This window comes from Danio aesculapii, chromosome 9 (genome assembly GCF_903798145.1).
Source record: "Danio aesculapii chromosome 9, fDanAes4.1, whole genome shotgun sequence".
NCBI classification, from domain to species: Eukaryota; Metazoa; Chordata; class Actinopteri; order Cypriniformes; family Danionidae; genus Danio; species Danio aesculapii.
In genome coordinates, this window is record NC_079443.1 from 7,684,484 (window position 1) to 7,709,887 (window position 25,404).

Here is a 25,404-nt window from a genome sequence, read left to right on the forward strand (position 1 = left end):
TCAGCTTTGCTTATGAATATTAAACACGTAGTGAGTCCTGCTGAAGAAAGCAACCAATCAGCGGCAGCACAGTCTAATTAATATTCACTGTGGCCTTCGTTCATGTAGGATTCGAACTGCTGCCGCTCCCGGAAGTTCTCCACAGTGAATTGAACATGCAGCATCTGCGCCCTCTAGATCTTCCGTCATGCGCTCGCTTGTTGGACTGGTCGCTGTAATACTGACGGCTACTTTTTACCTTTATTTACTGTCCGTCTTTCTCCCTCCTGGACCTCAGCTGCCTAAACAGAGCCATGAAGGAGAGACGACAGACGCTAAAGATGGAGACAAAGCAAGTGAAATGGAGACTGCCTCCTCCAGGTGTGCTTCTCTAATACTGGCTCTTTCGCTATTTGTAACTCTCACAGCTGGATTTGTCTTCTGATATTTCAGTTTTATGTAAATATTTTGAAAATCTGTATCTAGCGAAAGTGTGAAAAACAAGACTGTTAAGCGTTTACGTAATGGATCGTCTCTGTCTTGTCCTTGTCTCCAGCTGTCATTTGTCCTTTGGTAGTAAAATTAGATCTGTTTTTGTCCTACCATGTTTATACTACATACGTTTATTCTTAACTAATCACTTATTGAGCACTTCAATTTATTTAAACTTAATTTAGAACATTGTTCATGATAGCTTTTACTTTTTTCTTGTTTATTTTTATTTTAACTCTCGTGCATCCAATTTTTTTTGCCTTTGCTAATGCCAACAGCATTAATTTTTGCTCCAAAAGATATTTGTAATTTTAACATCACTCTCGTTTCCAGGTCTATTTCATTGTAGGTTACATAAAAATAGTAAGAGCCAGAACCTTAGAATAGCCCAAAACTAGTCATCAAACACACCGGAATGAATGACTACTAGGCATGGGACATAACCGTTTTCAAGGTATTCCGCGGGTTGGAAAAGTCAAGGTTTTAAAACTGCCAAATTTTCTCTAATACCATTCCTAAGGTATGAGTAAGATTTTTTTTTAAATTTATATATATATATATATATATATATATATATATATATATATATATATATATATATATATATATATATATTTAGGATAACAGTATTTTCAGCAGAAAAAATGTCCAAAGATGCCATTTTAAACTGTAAAGAAATCAGTGTTTTTTAAACTAATAAAGACAGCAGTGATGCAGCAATGATTAATTTGAATTATCTAGCCTGACATGTTTACTGCTCCAAAATATTATAAATCTTTCATAAAATAAATTATATTGTTTTCAAAGGGGAAAAGAGTTTTTGTTTTTACCCAGACATTTAATATATATATATATATATATATATATATATATATATATATATATATATATATATATATATATATATATATATATATTTTAGAGTAGTAATCACTATTTTTATCTAAGGTTATCATACCGTCAGTATCTTATACCGGCCCATGCCTAATGACTACACGCATGCATTCTTGTTTTGGGCTAGACGTCTATTAGATTTTCACTGGCTGCCCAAATTTAGTTTTGTTTTAGCAGAGCCATCTATGTTTAGACATCTGTTATACAAAACAAATTGCTTGGTGGGATGTCCCTTAAATGTTTCTACCTTTTAAATGTTTTTACCAATTTTACCTGTGCTTACATTTTATAAATGTACATGTACACATGAAAGTCACCTATACGTAGGGCCAGATGGAATCTGCAGACATTTTTGCTATTTCTGCACAGAATTTAGTTGAAAATCTGCAGATTTATGTGAAATTATTTTAGGAGTATCATAACTAAAACCTTAATATATGAACTAAAAAGTAATACCTTTTTAACTTGAATTTAATGTTTACAATGCAAATCCAATTAGATCCACTTTATTTGGTAAACAAAGCAAGTCTACTATATAATATATCTGCTAAAAGACAGAAAATATTACTTTATAAACTGTAAATAAGTTATATGAACATTTTCATGTCAATAATGATTTTGAGTGTATTATAACTAAAAACTTAATATGTTGGGAAAAAATATATAATTTTTAAACATTTACTGTTTACAATGCAAATCCTATTAGATCCACTTTTTTGGTAAACATAGCAAGTCTTATATAATATTTCTACCATATATCTACTAAAAGATAGAAATTATTACTTTACTCACTTTATTGCAAGTAAAGCATATGAACATATTCATATTAGTTAGTAATATTACAGAAATTAATTTAAAAACTGATTAAATATAAATGTACACACATTTACACATAACTAAATAAATGGACTCGATGAGCTGAAAATCTGCGGATCTTTGCGTGCACAGATTTAGTGTGGGCCTAGTTTATAGTATCTAATAAAGTTATGGTAACTTATAAGCTTAACTTCTACTAATTTGATTGTAATGCAATAATGTGCACCTTTTGTAAAGCTGGTTTGAAATAATAATTATTGTAAAAAGCACTATACAAATAAACTTGAATTGAATTGAATAAATGATCAATAGCTAGATTTTTTTTTTACCTCAGATTTTCTGGTTTAATAAAGGCAGGTAACCCATGAACTGTTGATTTTAAATGTTGCAAAAGAGCGTCTGACTACTGTGTCCTTGAACCTTATGCATAGCCTCCAGAGATACTGTCCATACATGTTTGTCCACTCTGTCATGTGACTTTATTTTGGTCCAGGTTGAAGTTTCCATCAGACCTAGATGAGCTGAAAGAGATGGCAGAGCTGCTGCAGTTTTATAAGACCGAGCACACAGGATATGTGCTGCTACTCTTCTGCAGTGCCTACCTCTACAAGCAGGCTTTTGCCATTCCCGGTTCCTCTTTTTTAGTAAGAGCTCAGCTTGCACACAATCACTGCGGTTTTGAGGCATTTTATTCATTTCCTCTTGTAGTTTCTTTTGTAGTATGTATATGTGTTTTGGAAAGACTGTACAAATGTATCACTAATGAACAAATTTAGAGATTATTTATTTTTCTTATGATCAAATTGACCTCCATTGGTTTCCATGTGGAAAAAACAACACCTTGTAAAATAGCAAAGAACCAGTCAAACTGAGAAGTTGTGAAGGTAATTTGAAATTGAAGTCTCATTTTCCGAATTAATGGAGAATTTGACCAATTAGATCACTATTTTTAAGTTCTTGAAGTGGGGTGACACAGTTGTTAGCACTGTCACAATACAGCAAGAAGGTTGCTGGTTCAAGTTCTGGGCCAGTTGGCATTTCTGTGTGGAGTTTGCATTTTCTCCACGTGTTCACGTGGGTTTCCTCTGGGTGTTCCAATTTTCCCCACAGTCCAAAGGCATGTGTTATAGGTGAATTGAATAAACTAAATTGTCTGTAGTGTTTGAGTGTGTGTGAATGTGAGAGTGTATGGGTGTTTCCCAGTACTGGGTTGCAGCTGAAAGGGCATTTGCTGCTTAAAACATATGCTGGAGTAGAATGCAGTTCATTCCACTGTGGCGACCCCTGATAAAATGGGACTAAGCCTAAGGAAAATGAATGAATGAATGAATGAATGAATGAATTCCTGAAGTGTTTCCAATTGTCCTTGCATGTGTCCTATGAGGCTGATACGATATTCACTCAAATCCAGAGACGCATTTATTTATTTATTTCGTTTTTTTATTATTATTGTTGTTGTTTTTTTCTGTCTCATAAGCTACATTAGAGACTTTTTCATATTGTTGATTTTGGGTGAATTGAAAGAAAACCAACAGGGGTCAATTTGTGCTGTGGTCCAGATGGCATAAACTCTCCAAAGAGCACTTCAGAGTGAGAACAATCACGGCTGCCATATTGAAGGATCAATCCAAACTGAAGTGCACAAAACTGGCCACTTCTAATGACCCTTTAAAATGGGTCTTTTTGCTCCCATCATTCTTCGCACATTTCATTTGTGACACAGGACTGGGTTCCAAGAAACCCTTTTTTAGTATCCAACTATAATTCTGGAGGGTAAACTGATTAAAGAGGTCCTCAACCCTGTTCCTGGACATCCACTTTCATGCAGAGTTCAGCTCCAAACCTGTTCAAATGGTGCATTCAAGTCATGTGAGATAAATCATATTGAATGCACATGAATGTCACCACAAAGTCATCATCACGAATGGAAAACTTTCTTTTACCTCAGTTTCCAACATGTCAGTGTAAAACAGCGGCATCACTAATTTACACTTGTGTGTGTGTGTGTGTGTGTGTGTGTGCATGCGTGCGTGCGTGCGTGTGTGTGTGTGTGTGCGTGTTTATTCCATGGTCTGTTGACATTCTAGACTCTGATTGGCTGGAGGCTGTGCATTATTTTCGTTGAAAAGGAAAGTAGTTCCAGTCAGTTTTGATCACAGTTCGAAATAAACATGCTTCCTCCAAACATTAGTAGTAATCATAGCAACTGCTATGAGTGACTGTTCACTGTAGTGGAACGCAAGTGTCTGCTTCATGTCGAGGCAGTTCTTCCCCTCCATGTTGTGCATCTTCTATCCTTTAAGGCATGACAAGCCGTTGATTATTTACTTATTCATTAATAAATATATATATATATATATATATATATATATATATATATATGTAATGTCTAAGTGTATAGATCAGTAGGCGGAATTCTTGATTTAAAGTCAGCTCTTGGGGTTTGTCAGTGTGTAGGAACATCCCAGGAGTTGAACACAGCAACTGAACCAATTGGAATTGAATTCGGAATTGTACTCAGAAAGAAGGTAGATCTCTATGAACAGAATTGAGGACCCCTAGATTGGGGCATAGAGATGAGCCTTTCAGAATAAAACACAGCCTTGACCATCAACATCATGGGTGTCCAAACTCGGTCTTGGAGGGCAGCTGTCCTGCTGAGTTTAGCTCCAACTTGCTTCAACACACCTGCCAGGAAGTTTGTCGTATATCTAGTAAGAGCTTGATTAGCTGGTTAGGTGTGTTTGATTAGGGTTGGAGTTAAACTCTCCAGGACACCCGGGTTTAGACACCCCTGGTCAACACAAACACCATACTCTCAATATTGTACATCTACCTTTTGTATACTTGATCTTGACTTATACTTCAGGTTTATGACTCTCTTCCCAGAACATCTTAGCTGGGGCCTTGTTTGGGACATGGTTTGGTCTTCTTCTTGCTTGTGTCCTTACCACAGTAGGAGCCACTTTCTGTTTCCTGCTGTCCCAGGCATTTGGCAAACATCACATTGTGAAACTCTTCCCTGACAAGGTTGCCATGCTGCAAAAGAAGGTACATCCAGTTATTGTGGTCTTCTACGGAGTCAGAAACTATGAAATCTGTTAATCATTGCTTGATTTTGTTACTCAACTTTACTCATTTTTACTTTTCTCCAGGTTGAGGAAAACCGAAGTAGTCTTTTCTTTTTCCTACTGTTCCTGAGATTCTTTCCCATGAGTCCAAACTGGTTCTTAAACATGACCTCGCCAATATTGAATATTCCTGTCTCTCTTTTCTTCATGGCTGTCTTCATTGGTAAACACAGTCGATTGACAACAGAGAACATTTCCTTTTGATATCCGCATTTGGTTGACATCTGAATTGTCCTTTCAGGCCTGATGCCGTATAACTTCATCTGCGTCCAGACGGGATCAATGTTGTCTCAGATTTCCTCTCTGGATGACTTGTTTTCTTGGAGTGTGGTATTGAAACTGCTTCTCACTGCCTGTGTTGCTCTGCTGCCTGGAGCTCTGATCCGTAAATACAGCACTCGCCATCTCCATCTGGACGGCCTCGAAACAAATGGACTCAGTCAAGACAAGAAGAACCGATAAGAGACAGTGTGGTGCCAATGATTCGATTCCCCTTGGTCACTGTGGGGGGCTACTATTTCTATAAGATGTGGCTTTTAAGAGCTCTGTATGTTTGGGTGGCCTAACATTTTTAAAAAGGAAAATGTATTTTTCTTATTCTGTGTTTGGATTGTAATGGGTAAAGGGGACAGAAGTGTATTTTTGCTGCATGTTTTAGGAGGGTCTATTGGGTCTTTCTGTAATGTCATTGGGCCTGAATTCTGAATCCTGCCTTCATGTACTTCATGTACAAAACTTCATGTACAAAAATTCTTAGAGAAACAATTTCTTCAGTTACAATCTGTTAAGTACCTTTTACACAATGCACATCAGTTACATCTCTGTTTTATTTTTGGTTTAATTTTGGGGTATTTAATATTATTCTTCTGTATTTATAGACTGTAATAACATGGATATTGTGGATTTTATTTGTTGGTTACTCTTGTGGAAGTTTCACATTTGCCTTAAGGGACCTACCTCACTGATTGGGAAAATATTTAACCATGTTGAAGCACTTGAAAGTATTGAAATGGAATTTGTAAATATCAGATAAAGGTTTTGTGTCATTGTGGGGAGGCAAGCATCTAATGTGTGTGAAGTTATGCCCAGTCTAAGCCTACCCAACTTAGTGTCTTTAAATGGTGAATTAAAGCAAATCTTTTTGTACTTACCTGTGCAATTCACAATGCGAACGGAACCCAGTGTTTTTATCACTAATGTCCACAACACAGATGCGATCACAAGTATTTTTACAAGTAAATTGCATAAAAGTCAATGCAAGCATGAGAAAAGAGGTGGATTACCATCCATTACCTGTCCTAAGAGAGAGCCCTGAGATAAGATCCTCGAGCCCTGGGCTCCCTCCCATTAGCAGGGTGAGAGGGGAGTTTGAGCTCAGGTAGATCTTGATGAACACCACTGACTTATTTCTGACTATTGACAGATAAAGTGAGGTTAAGGAGAGATATACGGCTTGCTAAGGGCTTGACTATGATGCCAATGTGGGATGTTCAGTTTACTTGGGTTGGATGTTTTTTGGACTGTGGGCAAAACCTGGGGAAAACCAGAACAGATTCACATTTAAAAGCAAGGGGCGGCCCCTGGTGGTTCGGTGGTATGAGTTGCGTATAGGGAGGATCAGCTCTTTAACGTTTATTGCCACCTTTCAGAAAAAGACTGAAAATACGGGAGGAATACAGGAAAATACCTTTACGGGATGATTGCAGGATAGAACTCTAAAATACAGGAGAATCCCAGAAAAAAATGGGAGGGTTGACCGGTATGGTTTAGCTAGTGTGAACACTGTCTTCTGAACTCGAGTGCGCAACCACGAACTGTACCAGAGTCCACCTAAAAAGGGTGGTCTGGTGTACGATTAGCGCAAACCCTGGTCCGGTTCACTTCTGATGAGAAGGCAATCGTTCCAAATAATGGAAGTGAACTCTAAAATGTACAACAAACTTTAGTTTTCATAACGTTCATTCGTGTGTATGTCTGTGTATCACCCAACTTGGCGACAAGTGGGACTGACCCAGCGCAAACACAGTGATAATGTCTGTTTGTCTCTGTTGAATGTCTGGTTGACATTGTGTTATGTTCTGAACGTTTTTAATATTTTTGCGGCAGATAGACGTAAACCGCTCCCTGTATGTTACCAAAACCAAAAGATTCAGTAAAAGCAGATCGACTGTGATGTGCATACGTCTTTCCATTTCGGTACCTTGGCCTTCGTGGCCATCCATCACTGTAGTAACAGCTGTACACACAACAGCAGTTAGATGTTCAGATGGTCAAAAGACGGTGTGAACAAAAACCAGCCGAGAAGATGGCAAGGGTGGACAATCGAACTTGGGATCGGACAAGGCAATTGAACCAAGTGTGAAAGCACCCTTAATCGCCAAGTAAAAATAGTGACTGCATGTCTAAGGGAAATAGTGGAGTAAACAACTTCATAAAGTACAATTTCTAAGAAAAACCACTCACAATTACAGTAATTTACTTTACACAACTGAAGCTTAACTCAAAACAGTGGCGCTCTAAGGGTAGAAAAAGAAAGAGGAGCTTTGAACAAGATTTTTATAAAGAATTTTTATTGCTCAAATCCATGTTGATCAGCAGTACATCAGTTCACCTACATTTCAAAACAACATGGTTAGCAAAAAAAAAAAAAAAGATCAGCTCTCAGTCCCCTCCCCCAATTCGACTACCCACTATCCAGCTGAGGGGACACGGCAGGCAGTGCAGCAAGCCCAGTATCGGATTCACATCGCTCCAAATGAACTAATGCGAGAAGCTAGAGAGCTGCGTAGGAATGAATCTGCCGTGGAAAAGGCGCGAATAAGTTTTCACAGCCTAAGATTTGCGTTGATTTCTCATGCATTGCTCTGATTTCCTGCTCTCATCCCGAGTTAAACACTTTGTGCATCTATAGCTGTGTCTGCGGTCTATTCTAGAATAAAAAAACATAGAACAGCACCTACTTTTAAGTTTCCACTTACCCTAAAAGCTTTAGGGCCCAAAGCAGACCACGATGAGATTTCATGCCAACACTACAAACAACAGCTACCCTAAACTGACCTGATTCGTTCGGCTTATATTAGCTATGACGTTTGGCCTAAAGTTAATGCAAAGGCCTCAGTTCTCTCTAGCATTATGTTACAGGATATCATAATGGATAGCGAGAATTTAATTCCCAGACTACAGAGACGATATAACAGTGTGATGTTAGTTAATGCATGTATCGACTAATGCTTCCGTAAGTTAAATACTGATGCACACCTGACAAAGCTCTGAAATACAAACTCTTAAGAAAACCACTGTAGAACGTTAGGTGTCTATCAACAGCGTGGCGTGTTACAGTTACAATAACAGCTAAAAGTGATCTGAGTTATCAAACTGCTACACAACCTGAACTCCATCAATGAGCAAACACCTGAGATTAAGCAGAAAGTCTATTATTCAATGAGACATAGCAGCCTCGTCTGGCTACACAGAGTCAAGAACCGTAAGGGACCAGCTTCTTGAGTTAAAGTTCGTTAGAAACTTGATCTAGAAGAAGCCTTTTACTAACAGAAACACCTTCTGCACCTGATATCTGTGCTACTCTTTGAGGATAAGTTCGTACGAGTTGCTTCAGGAGGTAAAAAAAGTAATAATTATACAATTTACACAGGTCTACAGAAACACACTTCTACCGAAAACGGTTAAATGATAGAACTAGAAGTGGAACAGCTTGCAGTTCAGTCCACGGACAGTTCATGTGAATTACTGTATGAAAGCAAACCAGCATTGCGAGTACACACACACACCTGGACCTGACATATTGACCGTCTATTGTCTTCCATCCCGATTTTGAGAGGTAACACGTATGAACAGTAACCGGCGACAGATCCACTGGAGTCAGAGCAGATCTGAGGCGCCAAAAATACCTGCGTTTGTGATTTTCGTGCGATTATGATGAACACTTTTACCAGACACAGTCAAATATTACATTAAGAAATGTTTTTTTTTAATATATATATTATCCCAGGTTTGATTTGTGAAAGGCCTTGTTTAAAAAAAAACAATCTCAATTACAAAATTTGGTCTGAGTGTACTGTAATATTCCTGAATTTAGACTCATTTTTATAAAATGTAAAGAGAAAACTGCTTTACGATTCAGACGACATAACTGCTCCTGGATAATATTCATAGTCTTTTTATAATAAAATTGAATTGATCTAGACAACAGTATAAAGTATCCACATTCAGAACCCCTTTTGGGTAAGTAGTCCTCAAATTTAAGGGATAATTCACTCAAAAATTAAAATTTGCTGTTAATTTATTTACCCTCTGGCCAGCTTTTTCTTCAGTAGAACTTTAAAGAACGTTTTGATTGTTTCCCTTCATAAGACTTCAATGTACAGTATGTGCCATGGGTGTTCATTTTGTTTTACCTGTATGTTTTTTACCCTTAAAATGTAGGTACCCATTGACTCCTATTTTATAAATTACCAAGGACCATAGATTCAGCTAAAACCTATGCTCTATTGAAGAAAAAGGCTTCCAAGCCATGAGGGTGAGAAAATTAGAGCAAATTGAAACATTTGGTTGAACTGTCTCTTTAAGGCCTGTTCACACCAAGTATCATAACAATAACGTGACCCACCTCTTTAAAAATTCAAGCTTAAAGAGTGACTACTGTTAAAAAAATACAAATAAATTCTGGGATTGACTTCTAAACAATAATGTAACTTTTATACTATGGAGCCAGATCAGTCTCAAAAATAATACTTTATTTACAAAATAAAATTCATACCTGCACAACACAATTCACGTTTACAATATCCAATTTGTCAATTCAAAACAAAATTCATAAATACAACACAAAAATCATAAATATTTTCGGCAAATGAATTGGATTTGTGCATTTTTTATTGTGTTTTCAATCTACGAATTGGATTTGTGCATTTTTTATTGTGTTTTCAATCTACGAATTGGATTTGTGCATTTTTTATTGTGTTTTCAATCTACGAATTGGATTTGTGCATTTTTTATTGTGTTTTGAATCTACGAATTTGATTTGTGCATTTTTGAATCGTGATTTGAATCTACGAATTTGATTTGTGCAGTTTTTAATAGTGTTTTGAATCTACGAATTGGATTTGGTCATTTTTTAATCGTGTTTTGAATCTACAAATTGGATTTGGCCATTTTTGAATTGTGTTCTAAATTTACGAATTATATTTGTGCATTTTTTAATCATATTTTGAATCTACGAATTGGATTTGTGCAGTTTTGAATCGTGTTTTGAATTTACGAATTGGATTTGTGCATTTTTTAATTGTGTTTTAAATCTTCAAATTGGATTTGTGCATTTTTGAATCGTGTTTTGAATCTACGAATTGGATTTGTGCAGTTTTGAATCGTGTTTTGAATTGACGAATTGGATTTGTGCATTTTTTAATTGTGTTTTGAACCTACGAATTTGATTTGTGCATTTTTGAATCGTGTATTGAATCTATGAATTGGATTTGTGCATTTTTGAATAGTGTTTTGAATCTACGAATTGGATTTGGCCATTTTTGAATCGCGTTTTGAATCTACGAATTGGATTTGGTCATTTTTGAATCGTGTTTTGAATCTACAAATTGGATTTGGCCATTTTTGAATTGTGTTCTAAATTTACGAATTATATTTGTGCATTTTTGAATCATATTTTGAATCTACGAATTGGATTTGTGCAGTTTTGAATCGTGTTTTGAATTTACGAATTGGATTTGTGCATTTTTTAATTGTGTTTTAAATCTTCAAATTGGATTTGTGCATTTTTGAATCGTGTTTTGAATCTACGAATTTGATTTGTGCAGTTTTTAATAGTGGTTTGAATCTACGAATTGGATTTGGTCATTTTTTAATCGTGTTTTGAATCTACAAATTGGATTTGGCCATTTTTGAATTGTGTTCTAAATTTACGAATTATATTTGTGCATTTTTTAATCATATTTTGAATCTACGAATTGGATTTGTGCAGTTTTGAATCGTGTTTTGAATTTACGAATTGGATTTGTGCATTTTTTAATTGTGTTTTAAATCTTCAAATTGGATTTGTGCATTTTTGAATCGTGTTTTGAATCTACGAATTGGATTTGTGCAGTTTTGAATCGTGTTTTGAATTGACGAATTGGATTTGTGCATTTTTTAATTGTGTTTTGAACCTACGAATTTGATTTGTGCATTTTTGAATCGTGTATTGAATCTATGAATTGGATTTGTGCATTTTTGAATAGTGTTTTGAATCTACGAATTGGATTTGGCCATTTTTGAATCGCGTTTTGAATCTACGAATTGGATTTGGTCATTTTTGAATCGTGTTTTGAATCTACAAATTGGATTTGGCCATTTTTGAATTGTGTTCTAAATTTACGAATTATATTTGTGCATTTTTGAATCATATTTTGAATCTACGAATTGGATTTGTGCAGTTTTGAATCGTGTTTTGAATTTACGAATTGGATTTGTGCATTTTTTAATTGTGTTTTAAATCTTCAAATTGGATTTGTGCATTTTTGAATCGTGTTTTGAATCTACGAATTGGATTTGTGCAGTTTTGAATCGTGTTTTGAATTGACGAATTGGATTTGTGCATTTTTTAATTGTGTTTTGAACCTACGAATTTGATTTGTGCATTTTTGAATCGTGTTTTGAATCTACGAATTGGATTTGGTCATTTTTGAATCGTGTTTTGAATCTACGAATTGGATTTGGTCATTTTTGAATCGTGTTTTGAATCTACAAATTGGATTTGGGCAGTTTTGAATCGTGTCCTAAATTTACGAATTGGATTTGTGCATTTTTGAATCATGTTTTGAATCTACGAATTGGATTTGTGCAGTTTTGAATCGTGTTTTGAATTTACGAATTGGATTTGTGCATTTTTTAATTGTTTTGAATCTACGAATTTGATTTGTGCAGTTTTGAATCGTGTTTTGAATTGACGAATTGGATTTGTGCATTTTTTAAATTGTTTTAAATCTTCAAATTGGATTTGTGCTTTTTTGAATCATGTTTTGAATCTACGAATTGGATTTGTGCAGTTTTGAATCGTGTTTTGAATTTACGAATTGGATTTGTGCATTTTTTAATTGTTTTGAATCTACGAATTTGATTTGTGCAGTTTTGAATCGTGTTTTGAATTGACGAATTGGATTTGTGCATTTTTTAATTGTGTTTTGAACCTACGAATTTGATTTGTGCATTTTTGAATCGCGTATTGAATCTATGAATTGGATTTGTGCATTTTTGAATCGTGTTTTGAATCTACGAATTGGATTTGGTCATTTTTGAATCGTGTTTTGAATCTACAAATTGGATTTGGGCAGTTTTGAATCGTGTTCTAAATTTACGAATTGGATTTGGTCATTTTTGAATCATGTTTTGAATCTACGAATTGGATTTGTGCAGTTTTGAATCGTGTTTTGAATTGACGAATTGGATTTGTGCATTTTTTAATTGTGTTTTGAACCTACGAATTTGATTTGTGCATTTTTGAATCGTGTATTGAATCTATGAATTGGATTTGGGCAGTTTTGAATCGTGTTCTAAATTTACGAATTGGATTTGTGCATTTTTGAATCATGTTTTGAATCTACGAATTGGATTTGTGCAGTTTTGAATCGTGTTTTGAATTTACGAATTGGATTTGTGCATTTTTTTAATTGTTTTAAATCTTCAAATTGGATTTGTGCTTTTTTGAATCATGTTTTGAATCTACGAATTGGATTTGTGCAGTTTTGAATCGTGTTTTGAATTTACGAATTGGATTTGTGCATTTTTTAATTGTGTTTTGAATCTTTGAATTGGATTTGTGCATTTTTGAATCGTGTTTTGAATCTACGAATTTGATTTGTGCATTTTTGAATCGTGTTTTAAATCTTTGAATTGGATTTGTGCATTTTTGAATCGTGTTTTGAATCTACGAATTTGATTTGTGCATTTTTGATTCGTATTTTGAATTTTCAAATTGGATTCGTGAATTTTTTAATTGCGTTTTGGATTCACGAATTTGATTTGTGCATTTTTTTATTGTGTTTTAAACTTACAAATTAAATTTTGTAAATGTGAATTGTGTTGATGTTTGAACTATTGCTGTAATCTTAGGACTGCTTCGTTATTTTTTTCCTTAATTTTTTTTGTTTTATTATTAATTCTTTACAATGAAACTATACTTTCACCACAGGCCGAGAGCTGTAGTTTAACTTACATAGTTGCTGGAACTATGGTTTTGGAAATTACAAAAATCACTGAACTGACCATAGTTGGCTACCAATGGTTTTAAGAAACACCCCAGAAAGTGATTTCAATAATACAGCTTCTCTGTGCAGTTAGCATTATAGTTTCTTATTTATTTACAATTTTTTACATTACCCTTGGTATGAACAGGTCTTAGGGTCTATTCACACAGAAAGCATTTTTCCCATTCCAATGCGCTACTTTTGCATTATTTTTCAGTAAACACACTTGATGAAATTGAATGTTTGTATCTTTAGAAGCTGTACACATGTGCTGCTTTTTTAGATGCTGTCAAGTAAAAAAAAAATTCTACTTATTCACAAAGTGCCCATTGGTATCAGTTCCAAAGACCAATCAGAATAACTTGGGGGAGGGGCAAGTGTTGCAAGTTTCTGCTTACAGGCGCTCAATAGCTGTGTCCAGATACCCTCATACTCTACACTGCGTTTTTATAAAAACCATTCCTGAGCGCCACATCTTGCATTTTTAGACACAAAGACGCATTCTGTGTGAATAAGCCCTTAACATATTTTACAAATGATGAGATTAAAGAACCCAGCAACTTCACATAAAGTTTAAAAAGCTTTAAGATCCATTCCTCTTTGATCCGTTTCTTAACGTTTTCGATTTTTTATTATTATTATTATAATCAGCATTTCAAAGAAACTGTTTAAAACTTTCAGTTTACAAGGTATACAAAATGTGGGGTGGAGCAAAAGGGAAATAAGGATTGGACTGAGGTACCCTGACGCCTGAGGTAGATCACAATACTGACATGCGCACCGATCGCATTCTGATCAAAGTGTTGCGGCGATTCATTACTTTTCTTACTGTTAGTATACTACCAATATTCATAGTCTACTTCCAAGAAAATAAACACTTCCCTTCAGAGAAACATGGCAGTGTTCCAAAAAAAAAAAAAAGAGAGTTGTTTGTCTTTTATTAGCTCTCGTCACAAAATAGGAAACAAAAAATAGATTTATAAATATTTCTCTCTCTTTATATATATATGTATATACAGACACGCATACACACAAATGGAAGCTGTGTGTATTGGCATAAACCTTATGTCTGGAAGATGAGGCTTAGCTCTCGTTGGGCGAGGGAGCTGTCTGTGATGTCATAGACCGGTGACGTTTAAGGCCACAAGCTTCCATGGTCAATAAGAAGAAAAAAATAAAAATAAAGCACAAAGGGACATCCTTGCCTGCACGTCCTGGTGAAGAAGTTGCTCAGTTTCTCCACAAAGGAATAAAACAATACCATCTCGCTGACCGACCAGCTCACTAAACATGACAGGGTGGCACGCTTTCTAAAAGGCTGCTTATTGTACATTCACAGCTGTCATGCCATTTAGAAAGCTCCCTGACAAAGAGATTTAAAGCCAAACACGGTCATGTGTGTACCACAGGTGCCTCCTCATCCTACATCAACCTGACTCTCCAATCACATTTTGAGTCGGCGGTCTTTTCAGCATAGATTAAGGCAGAGTTCTTGGTGCACATTCCATTTCGCTTCTGCCCAAGCCAGTAAAGGTGCGCTGTCTTTCAGACGCTGGTGCTTGCTTTGCTTTACATTGTTTTTATACCCCCTAAAACAAACAAGGGGGTGAAGATTTTTGAATTTAAAATGACTACATATCAAGCCCGTCTCGCAATGACTTTTGCCATGATAACATAGCCGAGGTAAAACTTACCAACTGCAAAAAAACACTGGTGTAGAAAATGAAAAGGGAGTGTAAGAGCTGAATAGAAGTACAAACGATTAAAGCGAAAGAAAAAACGAAAGTAAGAAAAAACGAAGGTTAGAAATATTTCAACGGCATCCAATGACGCGCACAAGCTTAAGTAACAAAAATCTGTGGTGCTGGATGTATGCCGAAATGCAGACTAAGATTTGAGAAAACGTTCTGTCATTTACATTTTTCAACGTTCACGTCCCATCGTCAAAAGAAAATTGAAAATATGTGCACTACACGCTCGGTGGCTTGTGCAAAACAAGACTCGAAATCCCGCTTCGTAAAACAGTATTTTGTTCTAGTGTATTGAATACTGCCGAGGATCATTGAAATCGCAATCTGAAAAAACTAACATCGGTTACCATCTGCTAGTGCACACCCACTTTACCTACCCAAGAAAACAGCAACACAACTCAGTCAAAATGCATCAGTGTACATGTGTTAATGGAGCTTCTTATCTGTGTTAACCCTAGATTAAGCCTAAATTAAAGGAGGTTATAAAGAAAATTGTTAAATGGGGCGAGCGTGATTTCCCCCTGTCCCCTATTACCTGTTCTTCTCATACTCAGGGTTGTTTTTGAACAATTGTCTTCCTGACGTTTCCTCTCCCCGTCCCTCCCTCCCTCCCCGAGCTGGCAGTGCATTCAGAGCCCTTCGGCCTGTGGCTCCTTCATCTCCCCTAGAAAGAAGTTCTTTGGTTTTGATCCCACGGCTGCTGGTCTGCCCGGCCGGTCCCCTGCGCCCAGTCTGGTCTCGTTCCAGTTGGGAGGGCTACATTCATTGGCAGGTGCCCGCTGGGGCTGCCCTGATGGTCACTTGGAGCGTGGTGTTGTGGGGGCGCCTTGCTGGTGCTTCTGCTCCTGTTGTTTCACCTGCTGGATGATCTCCCTGATTTTCCTCTGTGCAGTCTGCAGGACCAGATGAAACATGTTTGTTGTGGTAAATGTCAGATTATGCTTTGTAATCAACATAAGAGTGTATGAAGACATTTTGATTTCATGTCTTGCCATTGACCAATGATTGTATTTTCACACAATTGTATTTTCACACTGCGTTTCACAGTATTGCCTATTTTCTACTAATTGGTATGGTTAGGTACAGTATGGTTTGGGTTATGGCATTCTGTTCAGGCTTGCGATTCCACTGCCAATAGTACCCTTGCTTGATTAGCATGGTGTATGGCAGAAAGGTGCGATCAACCTTCACAAACATTATTTCAAAAGTAGCCATGCGTTTATTTAGAGGAGGTGGTGTACCTCGCGCATTCCACACGTTTAGATATGACATGTGAACAGTCCAGTAAACAACAATGGAGGACACACTGCAGATTTGTTTTTGCTTCTTGGCGTCTGGCTGTTGGTCACAAGAATGTGACAAGCTTTGACTATAGTTCTTTACTTGTGCCATCAATGTATTATTACAGTGTTGTGTTTTGGATGTGTATTTAAAAATGTGTCAGGTTCCCTTGTCTTGTTACCAACCCAGGCTCATTCTAAAAATGTACCGCTATTTACATTTCTGGAGAATACGTCCCAGGAGCTACGTTTTTTTTTGCTGTTTTTGTTTTTGGGAATCCAAAAGAGGTTGCTGTGTACGCTTTTTAAGATCTCAAATATCTGTCGACTGATTGAATGACTGACCAATCCACTAACCCACCCTCCTTCTTCCCTAAACCCAACCAATAGTGTTTTCAAAAACACATACTGACCCACCCACCCACTTCCTTGAACCCACCTGACAGTTTTAAAAAATGTAATCCAGAAAAAGAAAATCCCTCGCCAGATTTTTACCACATTTATTAGATTTTACCACATTCTTACCCTGTTATTTACTTTTTTTTTTTTTGGCTTCTGTTTTTGTATTACCCGCTTTCTAGAACCATTCTTTGCCGGACTCAAACCCCGTCGTCGTGGTTGACTCCTTTCTGCGTCTCAAGTCTGCCGGCGTATATGGCGAGCTAATGGTCAAACTGGTAACAGCGGGAAAGCCGCCCAAATGGAGGTAAGCGGTCAGCTGGTAAGTGCGAAAAGAGCGGCATCATACTGCCCCGTAGCGTTCGCTTTAAAGGCAAAATGCAGCCATATGTACTTCAGGCTACGTAATTTGCGATCTCCAGAAATGTACATAGGGCTACGTTTTTAGAATGAGCCTATGTTGCTTGTTAAAAATTGCAGGTGACAACTCTCTGTACGCCAAGTCTAACTCCGCCCTTTTGATAATGTACTGTTGTGCTAGGTAAAAAAAAGTGGTATGATCTAGTTTTCTATTTTGGTACCTTTCACAGTGGAAATGGACATAAATGCGAAGTGTACTGTACTTTACCATACTGTACCACTCAGTATTATTATTATTATTTAATCCTTGTAATAGAATGTTTATAAGAAGGTGTATGGTGCATATAGAAAGCAAAGAGTGTCTCTCCTACAGGTATAATTAATTACGAATAGTTAGGACAAAACCACATACTAACATACAGTGTGATTCAAAAAGAATACCACAACTTTTGGGGTTGATGTCACTCGAGCGTCTGAAGGGGGTCATATTGAACATCTATGAACTTGTTTTCTATTGAAAAAACTTTAAGTACTCTTCATATTGATTAATTACGCAAGGTTCCATCACGTTTCTTTGATTAAATACAGATTTTCAAAGTTGTGGTATTCTTTTTGAATCATCCTGTATATAAAATGCTTTTTTGCACTGGTTTGGGACCCTGAGTTACATGGCTTTAGAATAAGGATCTGTAGCAGTGTGTCATGTATAGTTTACCTGGCTGGCAAAGAAATGTCCACTGATTTTGACAAACACTTCATCGTTCTCGTCTGGGGTTTGGTCCCGTGGCACTATGACCTCCGCACTGGTTAAGTTCTGCAGCTCGTTCACCTGAAAGATGTTCAGAGAAACAAGATGAACACATCAGTACCTGGCATTCATAATGTCAACTGGGTCAAAATGTGCAAATGCAGACTCGCACAAGAACAAACAGCACATTTGTAGCTGCTCATCTGTACATGACCTGCGTCAACACCAAGCAACAACTCTACAAATGATCCAAAAACAAGCTCTTTCTAGAAACAAAACATACCGTTCTAAAAAACACATAATAACCCTGACTGAAACAGGTCACATTGATTTGGATCAGCCTGCCCTCTTCAAAGCCTTAGAATTACAGTTATTTAGCATAAACAAACTTCATGTTTTATCATTTTTCCACCTTTAAAACCCTTTTAAAAAGATTTAATAGACCAAAAATAGATGTATAAGAACATTTTGATTAAGCACTTTACTTTAAAACAATAATATAATACTAAGCCTTCAAGCATAATACATTTTAGTTGTTGTTTTTTGACTTTTAAACGCCTTAAAAGCTTTCACAGACTAGAAAGCCATATTAAAGTTCTGTCAATCCTTTCACAGATATTTTAGCCCTTAAATGAACTTGCTGACCAAAATATGGAAAAATGAATGAGGTACATACACAGGGTTTCTGTTGTATTCACCAAGCCAAATTTAAGACTTTTTAAGACCATTATAAGACCATTGGGAATTAAATTTCAGACTTATACAATACTAAAACGCTAAGCTTTTTCTCTAATGTCCTACTTGGTCCAATGGAAAATATTTGTACTTGCCTCATCAACATAAGTTCCTAGCCGCTAATTTCAAATAATGCATAAAAACAAACAAACCCTAGTTATATACATGCTTTTTTTCAACATATATATATTTTTTTAACTATAATAAACTAAATGTATGAACAACAGTCTGTCCAGAAGTTTGGTTAAAAGTTTTATTGAGATGTGTTGTTGGTGAATGAATGTGTGTCGGCCCAATTGTGTAGCAATACATGGAGATCCAAAAAATTAAGACGCATTTGAAATTATTTAAGACTTACAAGAGAATACTTCTGTGAATTTTAGACTTTTTAAGGCCTAAAATATAGTTAAGACCTTGTAGAAACCCTGCATACATTAAAACAAATATTATCAAAATCAATAACAGCATTTCCATAATTTGTTCAGGAGGCATGTGTGAGCTCTAAGGAACTCTTCACACCACATTAACGTAGATTAATTAATGATGTTTCCGTTATTTAACAATGAAGTATTCATTGTTTTTGAGAAAGCCATTTTATGAATGCTTTATGAATTCTCAGAATAATTATTTACTGTTGCAAACACATTTGACTAGATTCATAATGGTGCATAATGAAGGAATATTGACAATGTAATGAGAAAACAGTTGCGCTGGATGTGCTACACTACATCTTGTTTGAAAAGCTCTAAACTATTTGTTTACTGTATTAATATATATATAAAACCTATAGTAGGTCTGACATTAGAAACTAAACCTAATTCTAAATCTATCTATAGAATGAAAACATTAATGAATAAATAAATATACCCTATTGTATGTTCACCCCTGGTTATGAACATGGCTATGAACATTTAGTGTTTAGATTAATTGCTGTGTTAGATGGATGATGCAGTAAATACAGATGTAAACAAAGTCTAAATGTTTTCAGCTTGTCCATATAATTATTGCCTTAAAGACATAGTGAGTACATGTAAATTTTTTGGTGAACTGTTTACTCACCCTCAGGTAAGAAAGAGGGTAAGAAGAGGGTAAGAAACCGATTATCACTAACTTCTATAGTAGGAAAAACAAATACCATGGAAGTCAATAGTTACCAGTTTATCAACATTTTTCAAAAGTACTTAGTTTGTGTTCAACAGAAAATAAAATTCATAAAATTTTGTGGCAAGTGAAGGGTGAGTAAATGATAGAATTTTGAGTGAACTATCTCTTTTTTCCCAGAGTAATTATTCTACTATGTTGGCACTTCACTAGTTGTTTCTACTTCTATAATCCAGCAGATTCTCACCGTTTTCCCTCCTTTCCCTATAACCCTCCCAGCCGCTGAAGATGGCACTTTTATATGCGTCTCCAGCTTCACTTCCTCTTTTGCAGTAAAGAAATTCTCTTCTTTCAGTTTTCCAAATATCCTGCCCTGGGCCTGAAACACAGAATCAGAGGCAATCTTCATGACAGGGTACAATACCTTTACATTTCTCTTCACTTACACTCTATTCAATTAAAACATGTCATGGGGGGAAAAACCCATTCCATTCATTCCATTTCACTCAAATTGAATTTAAAATCAATGTGAAATTTAAATTGACTCTTCTTATTTTTATTTGTATATACAGTAGTAGTGCTTGTTATAAACAATGTATCTGTGCACTTCATTATTTTGTGAAAAAAAAATAATAATTTGCCCTCTTTTGAAAATATTTCATCAAATATCATAATCTTTCAAAATATTTTGCTAGTTTTATATATATATATATATATTTAATTTTACTAAATATTCCCATTTTGTTATGACACATTATTTCAATTTTCCCATTGGTATTCTATGTAAACACATGCTTGATGGCCACATTGAGATACAGCGTCAAGTAAAAAAAAAAATCTACTTTTACAAGCAGCACCACTCATCAATGTCAGTTCCAAAGCAGTGGACCAATCAGAAAAACTTAAAGGTAAGGCAAGTGTTGGGAGCTTCTGTTTACAGGCACTAAGTGGCTGTGTCCAGATATACCCTCACAATCTATGTTCCACTTTTTTTAAAAGCATTCCTTAGCACTGCGTCTCACATTTTTAGATGCAGAGACGCATTCTGTGTCACTGATTCCTAAACAATCTGAATCAAGTAACATTTAAACTATGTTAAATGAATAACAACATTCCAGAACGCTTTATTAAACATGTCGAATAACATCTTTGCGCTAATATTTTAAGAACATTAATGAATCTCAGATGCTGCAAGTCTGAATAAACATTCTATTAATATTACTACAAGAGCATGTGCTCATTACTTTGATTCTTTAGTGCAAAATACGACTTGTCGGCTAACTGGGAATGTTCTCAGATCTTCTAGCAGGGTTTTCTCAAAGTTCCTTTACCTTAAACTGAGCTTCTGGTGGGCCAGTGATGATGACCATCCTCTGAGTGACATCAGGACTCTCTGCAGGAGCGATCTGAACACGATCAAAAGCAAAATATCATTTTGAGAAAAAGGTATGTTCTTTAAAGAATATTCCTTTCATTTTTAGAGCTACATATGAAGTGTGCACTGTGGTATGTTGTACATTTTTAGAAACATCTATAAATCTATATACACTAAATTTAATTTTAAAAAAAAATCTAAAATCAAACCAATATTTAAAATCAAATGTAAATGAATCAGAAGCAAATTGAATCGGGACAAGATTCATAACAGCTTTTTCTCTTGAAGTTACTTCACACAGCCACAAGAGGGCTCTGTGCTCAATCAAAACCAATGCAATGATGCGTGACTCTGGAGTACAAAACCGTCTTGTCTTGCACAGGATTATTTTTGCTAATGGTCAAAAATACAAAGCATGAGTCAAAATTATAGATTTTTATGCCAACAATTAAGTAAAAATCATGTTCATGAAGATTTTATTTGAAAATTTCAAACAGTAAATATATAAAAAGTACATTTTTGACTAGTAATATGCATTGCAAGAGCTTAATTTGGACATTTAAAGGTGATTTTTTTAACCCTCAGTTTCCAGATTTTCAAGTAGATGCATCTCAGCCAGATATTGCCCAACCCTTACAAACCACACATCAGTGGAAGGCTAATTTATTCAGATTTCAGATGATGTATAAATCTCGATAAAAAATGACACTTATAACTGGTCCCATGTTCATATATTTTACAATCTTTCATTTTTGAAGACTAGAGTAGCACACCAAAATTTAAATGTTGGCTTCACAGGAGGGAATTACAAACACATGGAGTTTATGTGAGAAATAAATTTAAAAAAAATTTCTGTCCAAAAAAACGTACAGATCTCAAACTTCAATCTCAAAGTGAATGGCGGTGTAATACTCACAGTCTTAAATGAACTTTTGAAACTGAAGGCTTTATGGATGACTGCTAAACCATGGCTAAATCTGAGCATGATATGGTCACATTCAAGTCATGATCTCAGCTTAACTAAATGAATAATTGTGCTTCACATAGGAAAAGCACACAAGGAACCTTCATTTTGCAGATTAGACATGACAGCAGTGGCATTTTTGCAGGCAGGAACTCCTACCTTAATAGAGGCTCCTGCAAATCGCGCCAGTTGTTTAATATGTTGGCCCTTCTTGCCAATAATAGCACCAACAGCCTGAGTTGGAATAAAGAGGTAGACCACCTCCTGTTCAGGAGCCTGCTGTGGAGAGGCCAGAAAAATATGTTAAAAATGATATCATATTCAGTCCGATGCTGTAAATCAGGAACAAACTCAAGCATGTCAGGCAGATTCACAGTAAAGTAATATGAAATATTCATTCAATCATTTTCTTTTCAGCTTAGTCCCTTAATTAATGTGGGGTCGCAACAGCGGAATGAACCGCCAACTTATCTAGCACATGTTTTATGTAGCAAATGCCCTTCCAGCCATAACTCATCACTGGGAAACACCCATACACACTCTCACACACATATAGTACCTACGGCCAATTTAGCTAATTCAATTTACTTAAACCACATGTCTTTGGACGTGTGGGGGAAACCGGAGTGCCCGGAGAAAACCCACACAAACACAGGGAGAACATGCAGACTCCACAAAAATGGCAACTGACTCAGCCAGGGCTCAAACCAGCGACCTTCTTGCTGTGAGGCAATCAGGCTACCCACATTTATGCTCATTCATTCATTTCCTTTTCGGCTTAGTCCCTTTATTAATCCAGGGTCGCCACAGCGGAATGAACCGCCAACTTATCCAGCACATGTTATACGCAGTGGATGCCCTTCCAGCTGCAACCCATCTCTGGGAAACGTCCATACACACTCATACACTATGGACAATTTAGCCTACCCAATTCACCTGTACCGCATGTCATTGGACTGTGGGGGAAACAGTAAAATACTATTTATTTAAAGTTCATAAAGTGAAAACAAACAAACGATAATTTCACATTAGCCACTTTAGCCAAATCTTTTCAAAGTTTGCAAAAACAATAAAGAATTTAGTGCATTTCCATGAAGTCATTAGAGCAGCTCACTGTAGAATTGGTCACCTAGTAACCAACAGTAAACAAGGCCAGCATCATGGAGACAGCTGATTAGTCATGTGGGGGTGTCACTATGTCAGAGTTGATTAGGAAAACGCATTTCCATCTCCCGTTAGATTTTTGAGTTAACACTTTTTTGCACAATTTCAAAACGTCAAATATTCAATAGAATTGAGGGATTTTATTAATTGAAATGTATTATTCATTTCATAATTTCATTCTGAAAAAAAAAAAAGAGTAACAGTGAGTACGTTAACATGGACACCAATACTCAGATTTTAATCCGATTAAGACAATAATCTAATTAAGAGTCTACCATGTAAACAGTAATTTTTGAGTACCTTAATCGGACTATATTGATAATCAAACTAAACATTAAGGGTCCTATCATACACCCGGTGCAATAAGGCGTAAGACGTGTTTACCCCGACATGTTGCAATTTTCAGACCAGCGCAAGCTTAATTTTCCTGTTTTTCGCCATGTTTTTTAAATAGCAAATCCATTTGCGCCACTGGGTGTGCCAGTCTAGAAAAGAGGTGTGTTAAGGCGCATTGTTGACGCATTGCTATTTTGAGGAACTAAAATAGACTGTGCAATTGACCAGCTGAAAACTGAAAATATGAAGAATATCTTTACAAATAAAAATAAATTATAGGATTAAAATATTACAAATATTACTACTTTCTACATAAATATAAAAAACACTGCCTCCATGTCTTCTTCATCTCAGGGTTTTTTTTTAGTTTATTCACGACAACTTGCTTTTGTAAAATGTTATCATTAGTATTATTTATTTTGCATATTTATATTTGTTTTATTATTGAAGTGCAGTACAGACATGTAAACACTGCAATCAAACTATTACTGTCGTGTAGGATTTTTGCCGAATTTTGTGACAGTATATAATATACACACACGGATTGTTTTGTGCACCTACAGAGTCCGTGAAGGACTACAGACACGTGCATCGCGAAATGCAGAGTTTTACAGCATACAGCATGCGGTATCATATTCCATTAAAACAACACTCTTCCAGCAGTTTATACTCTCATCCTATATCTCGATTGTCACAGGGGGCATTCAGGAAATGTTCCTAATTGAAAGTGAAAGTGAAAGTAAAGCCAAACTGCAGTTAAAGTCAACAAATTAAAAATGGAACACCCGAAATTACATGAAACTCTGGAGGAAATGTGCATAGCTTGGTGACGAAATGACGTTCATTGAATTATGTGTTACAACGGGATCATGAAAGGAACATTCAAAAAGTAACTCATATAAACACCTTAATCATATTATTCCTTTACTCAGATTAAGGCAAATTAGATTACTGATGTCCATGTAAACATAGTCACTGATGTTTGTTACATTTTATAATTTCAGTCAGAAAATAACATACAATAAGTTACCAATACCACAGAATAAAATCATACATATCTTTTTTCTTCATCAAAATAAAAAAACTAAATAAAAAAAGGAATTACAACATTAATTACAAACAACAGTCCTAAATTACCAGAATAAAAATAGCTTTATTAAAAAAAAAACCTGTGGACATTTTGTGTGATTAAAATATTGACTTGCATTCAGAAAATACAGTGCTTGTCATCTCCCTCACACACAAACACACAGATTATTATCTATTTATCTATTTATTTATTTATTTTTTTTTCAGATAAATGTTGTCAAAGCCATCGTTTCCCCAAACCACCCACAGTTCCACTGAAACACTGCTCACTTCCTCTCCAGCTGGAGGTTGAGTCCTGAAGGTTTGCATGAAGGCAAAAACAATTCATTCATCACTCAAACTAATGTTGAGGGCCCATGCCTCAATGATGACTCACTGTTGACACTCACGACATCAGCAACAGTAATAGACTGAAGATGTCAGAGAGCTTCTGCATTCAGGAGTTTACAGCATTTCAAGTCAACACCATTAACTTGTGGAGCTTAAAGCCTGACATTTATTAAAGTGACACCACATGTTGTATCACGCTGAAGTTACA

General features: G+C 35.8%; 2 protein-coding genes across 5 annotated transcripts in view; one reads left to right on the forward strand and one right to left on the reverse strand.

Annotated features, from left to right (window-relative positions):
• Nucleotides 1-123: 123 nt before the first annotated feature.
• tmem41aa (transmembrane protein 41aa) lies at nt 124-6,478 on the forward strand. The gene is made up of 5 exons (XM_056464718.1): nt 124-360; nt 2,675-2,825; nt 5,071-5,232; nt 5,337-5,475; nt 5,554-6,478. Exons 1-5 carry the CDS (start codon nt 188-190, stop codon nt 5,772-5,774), a joined length of 846 nt encoding a protein of 281 aa, XP_056320693.1. The 5' UTR covers nt 124-187; the 3' UTR covers nt 5,775-6,478.
• Nucleotides 6,479-7,860: 1,382 nt separating this feature from the next.
• igf2bp2a (insulin-like growth factor 2 mRNA binding protein 2a) overlaps nt 7,861-25,404 on the reverse strand; it is a 98,360-nt gene continuing 80,816 nt past the window's right edge. For 2 of the 4 annotated variants that reach the window (XM_056464717.1, XM_056464715.1), the window contains exons 12-16: nt 22,437-22,553; nt 21,270-21,344; nt 20,186-20,317; nt 18,070-18,183; nt 7,861-16,208 (exon numbers count right to left, since the gene is read on the reverse strand). In XM_056464717.1, the coding sequence (XP_056320692.1) occupies nt 16,113-16,208; nt 18,070-18,183; nt 20,186-20,317; nt 21,270-21,344; nt 22,437-22,553 (534 nt within the window). In that variant the 3' untranslated portion in view covers nt 7,861-16,112. Of the gene's footprint in view, nt 16,209-18,069; nt 18,184-20,185; nt 20,318-21,269; nt 21,345-22,436; nt 22,557-25,404 lie in introns of all 4 variants that reach the window. The other 2 variants (XM_056464716.1, XM_056464714.1) reach the window with 1 other exon arrangement.

Coding starts and splice junctions, on each gene's coding strand:
- tmem41aa (XM_056464718.1), top strand. CDS start 188: ATGCGCTCGCTTGTTGGACTGGTCGCTGTAATACTGACGGCTACTTTT. Junction 2,826..5,070: donor TTCCCGGTTCCTCTTTTTTA/GTAAGAGCTCAG, acceptor CTCTCTTCCCAG/AACATCTTAGCTGGGGCCTT. Junction 5,476..5,553: donor CTTCATGGCTGTCTTCATTG/GTAAACACAGTC, acceptor TTGTCCTTTCAG/GCCTGATGCCGTATAACTTC.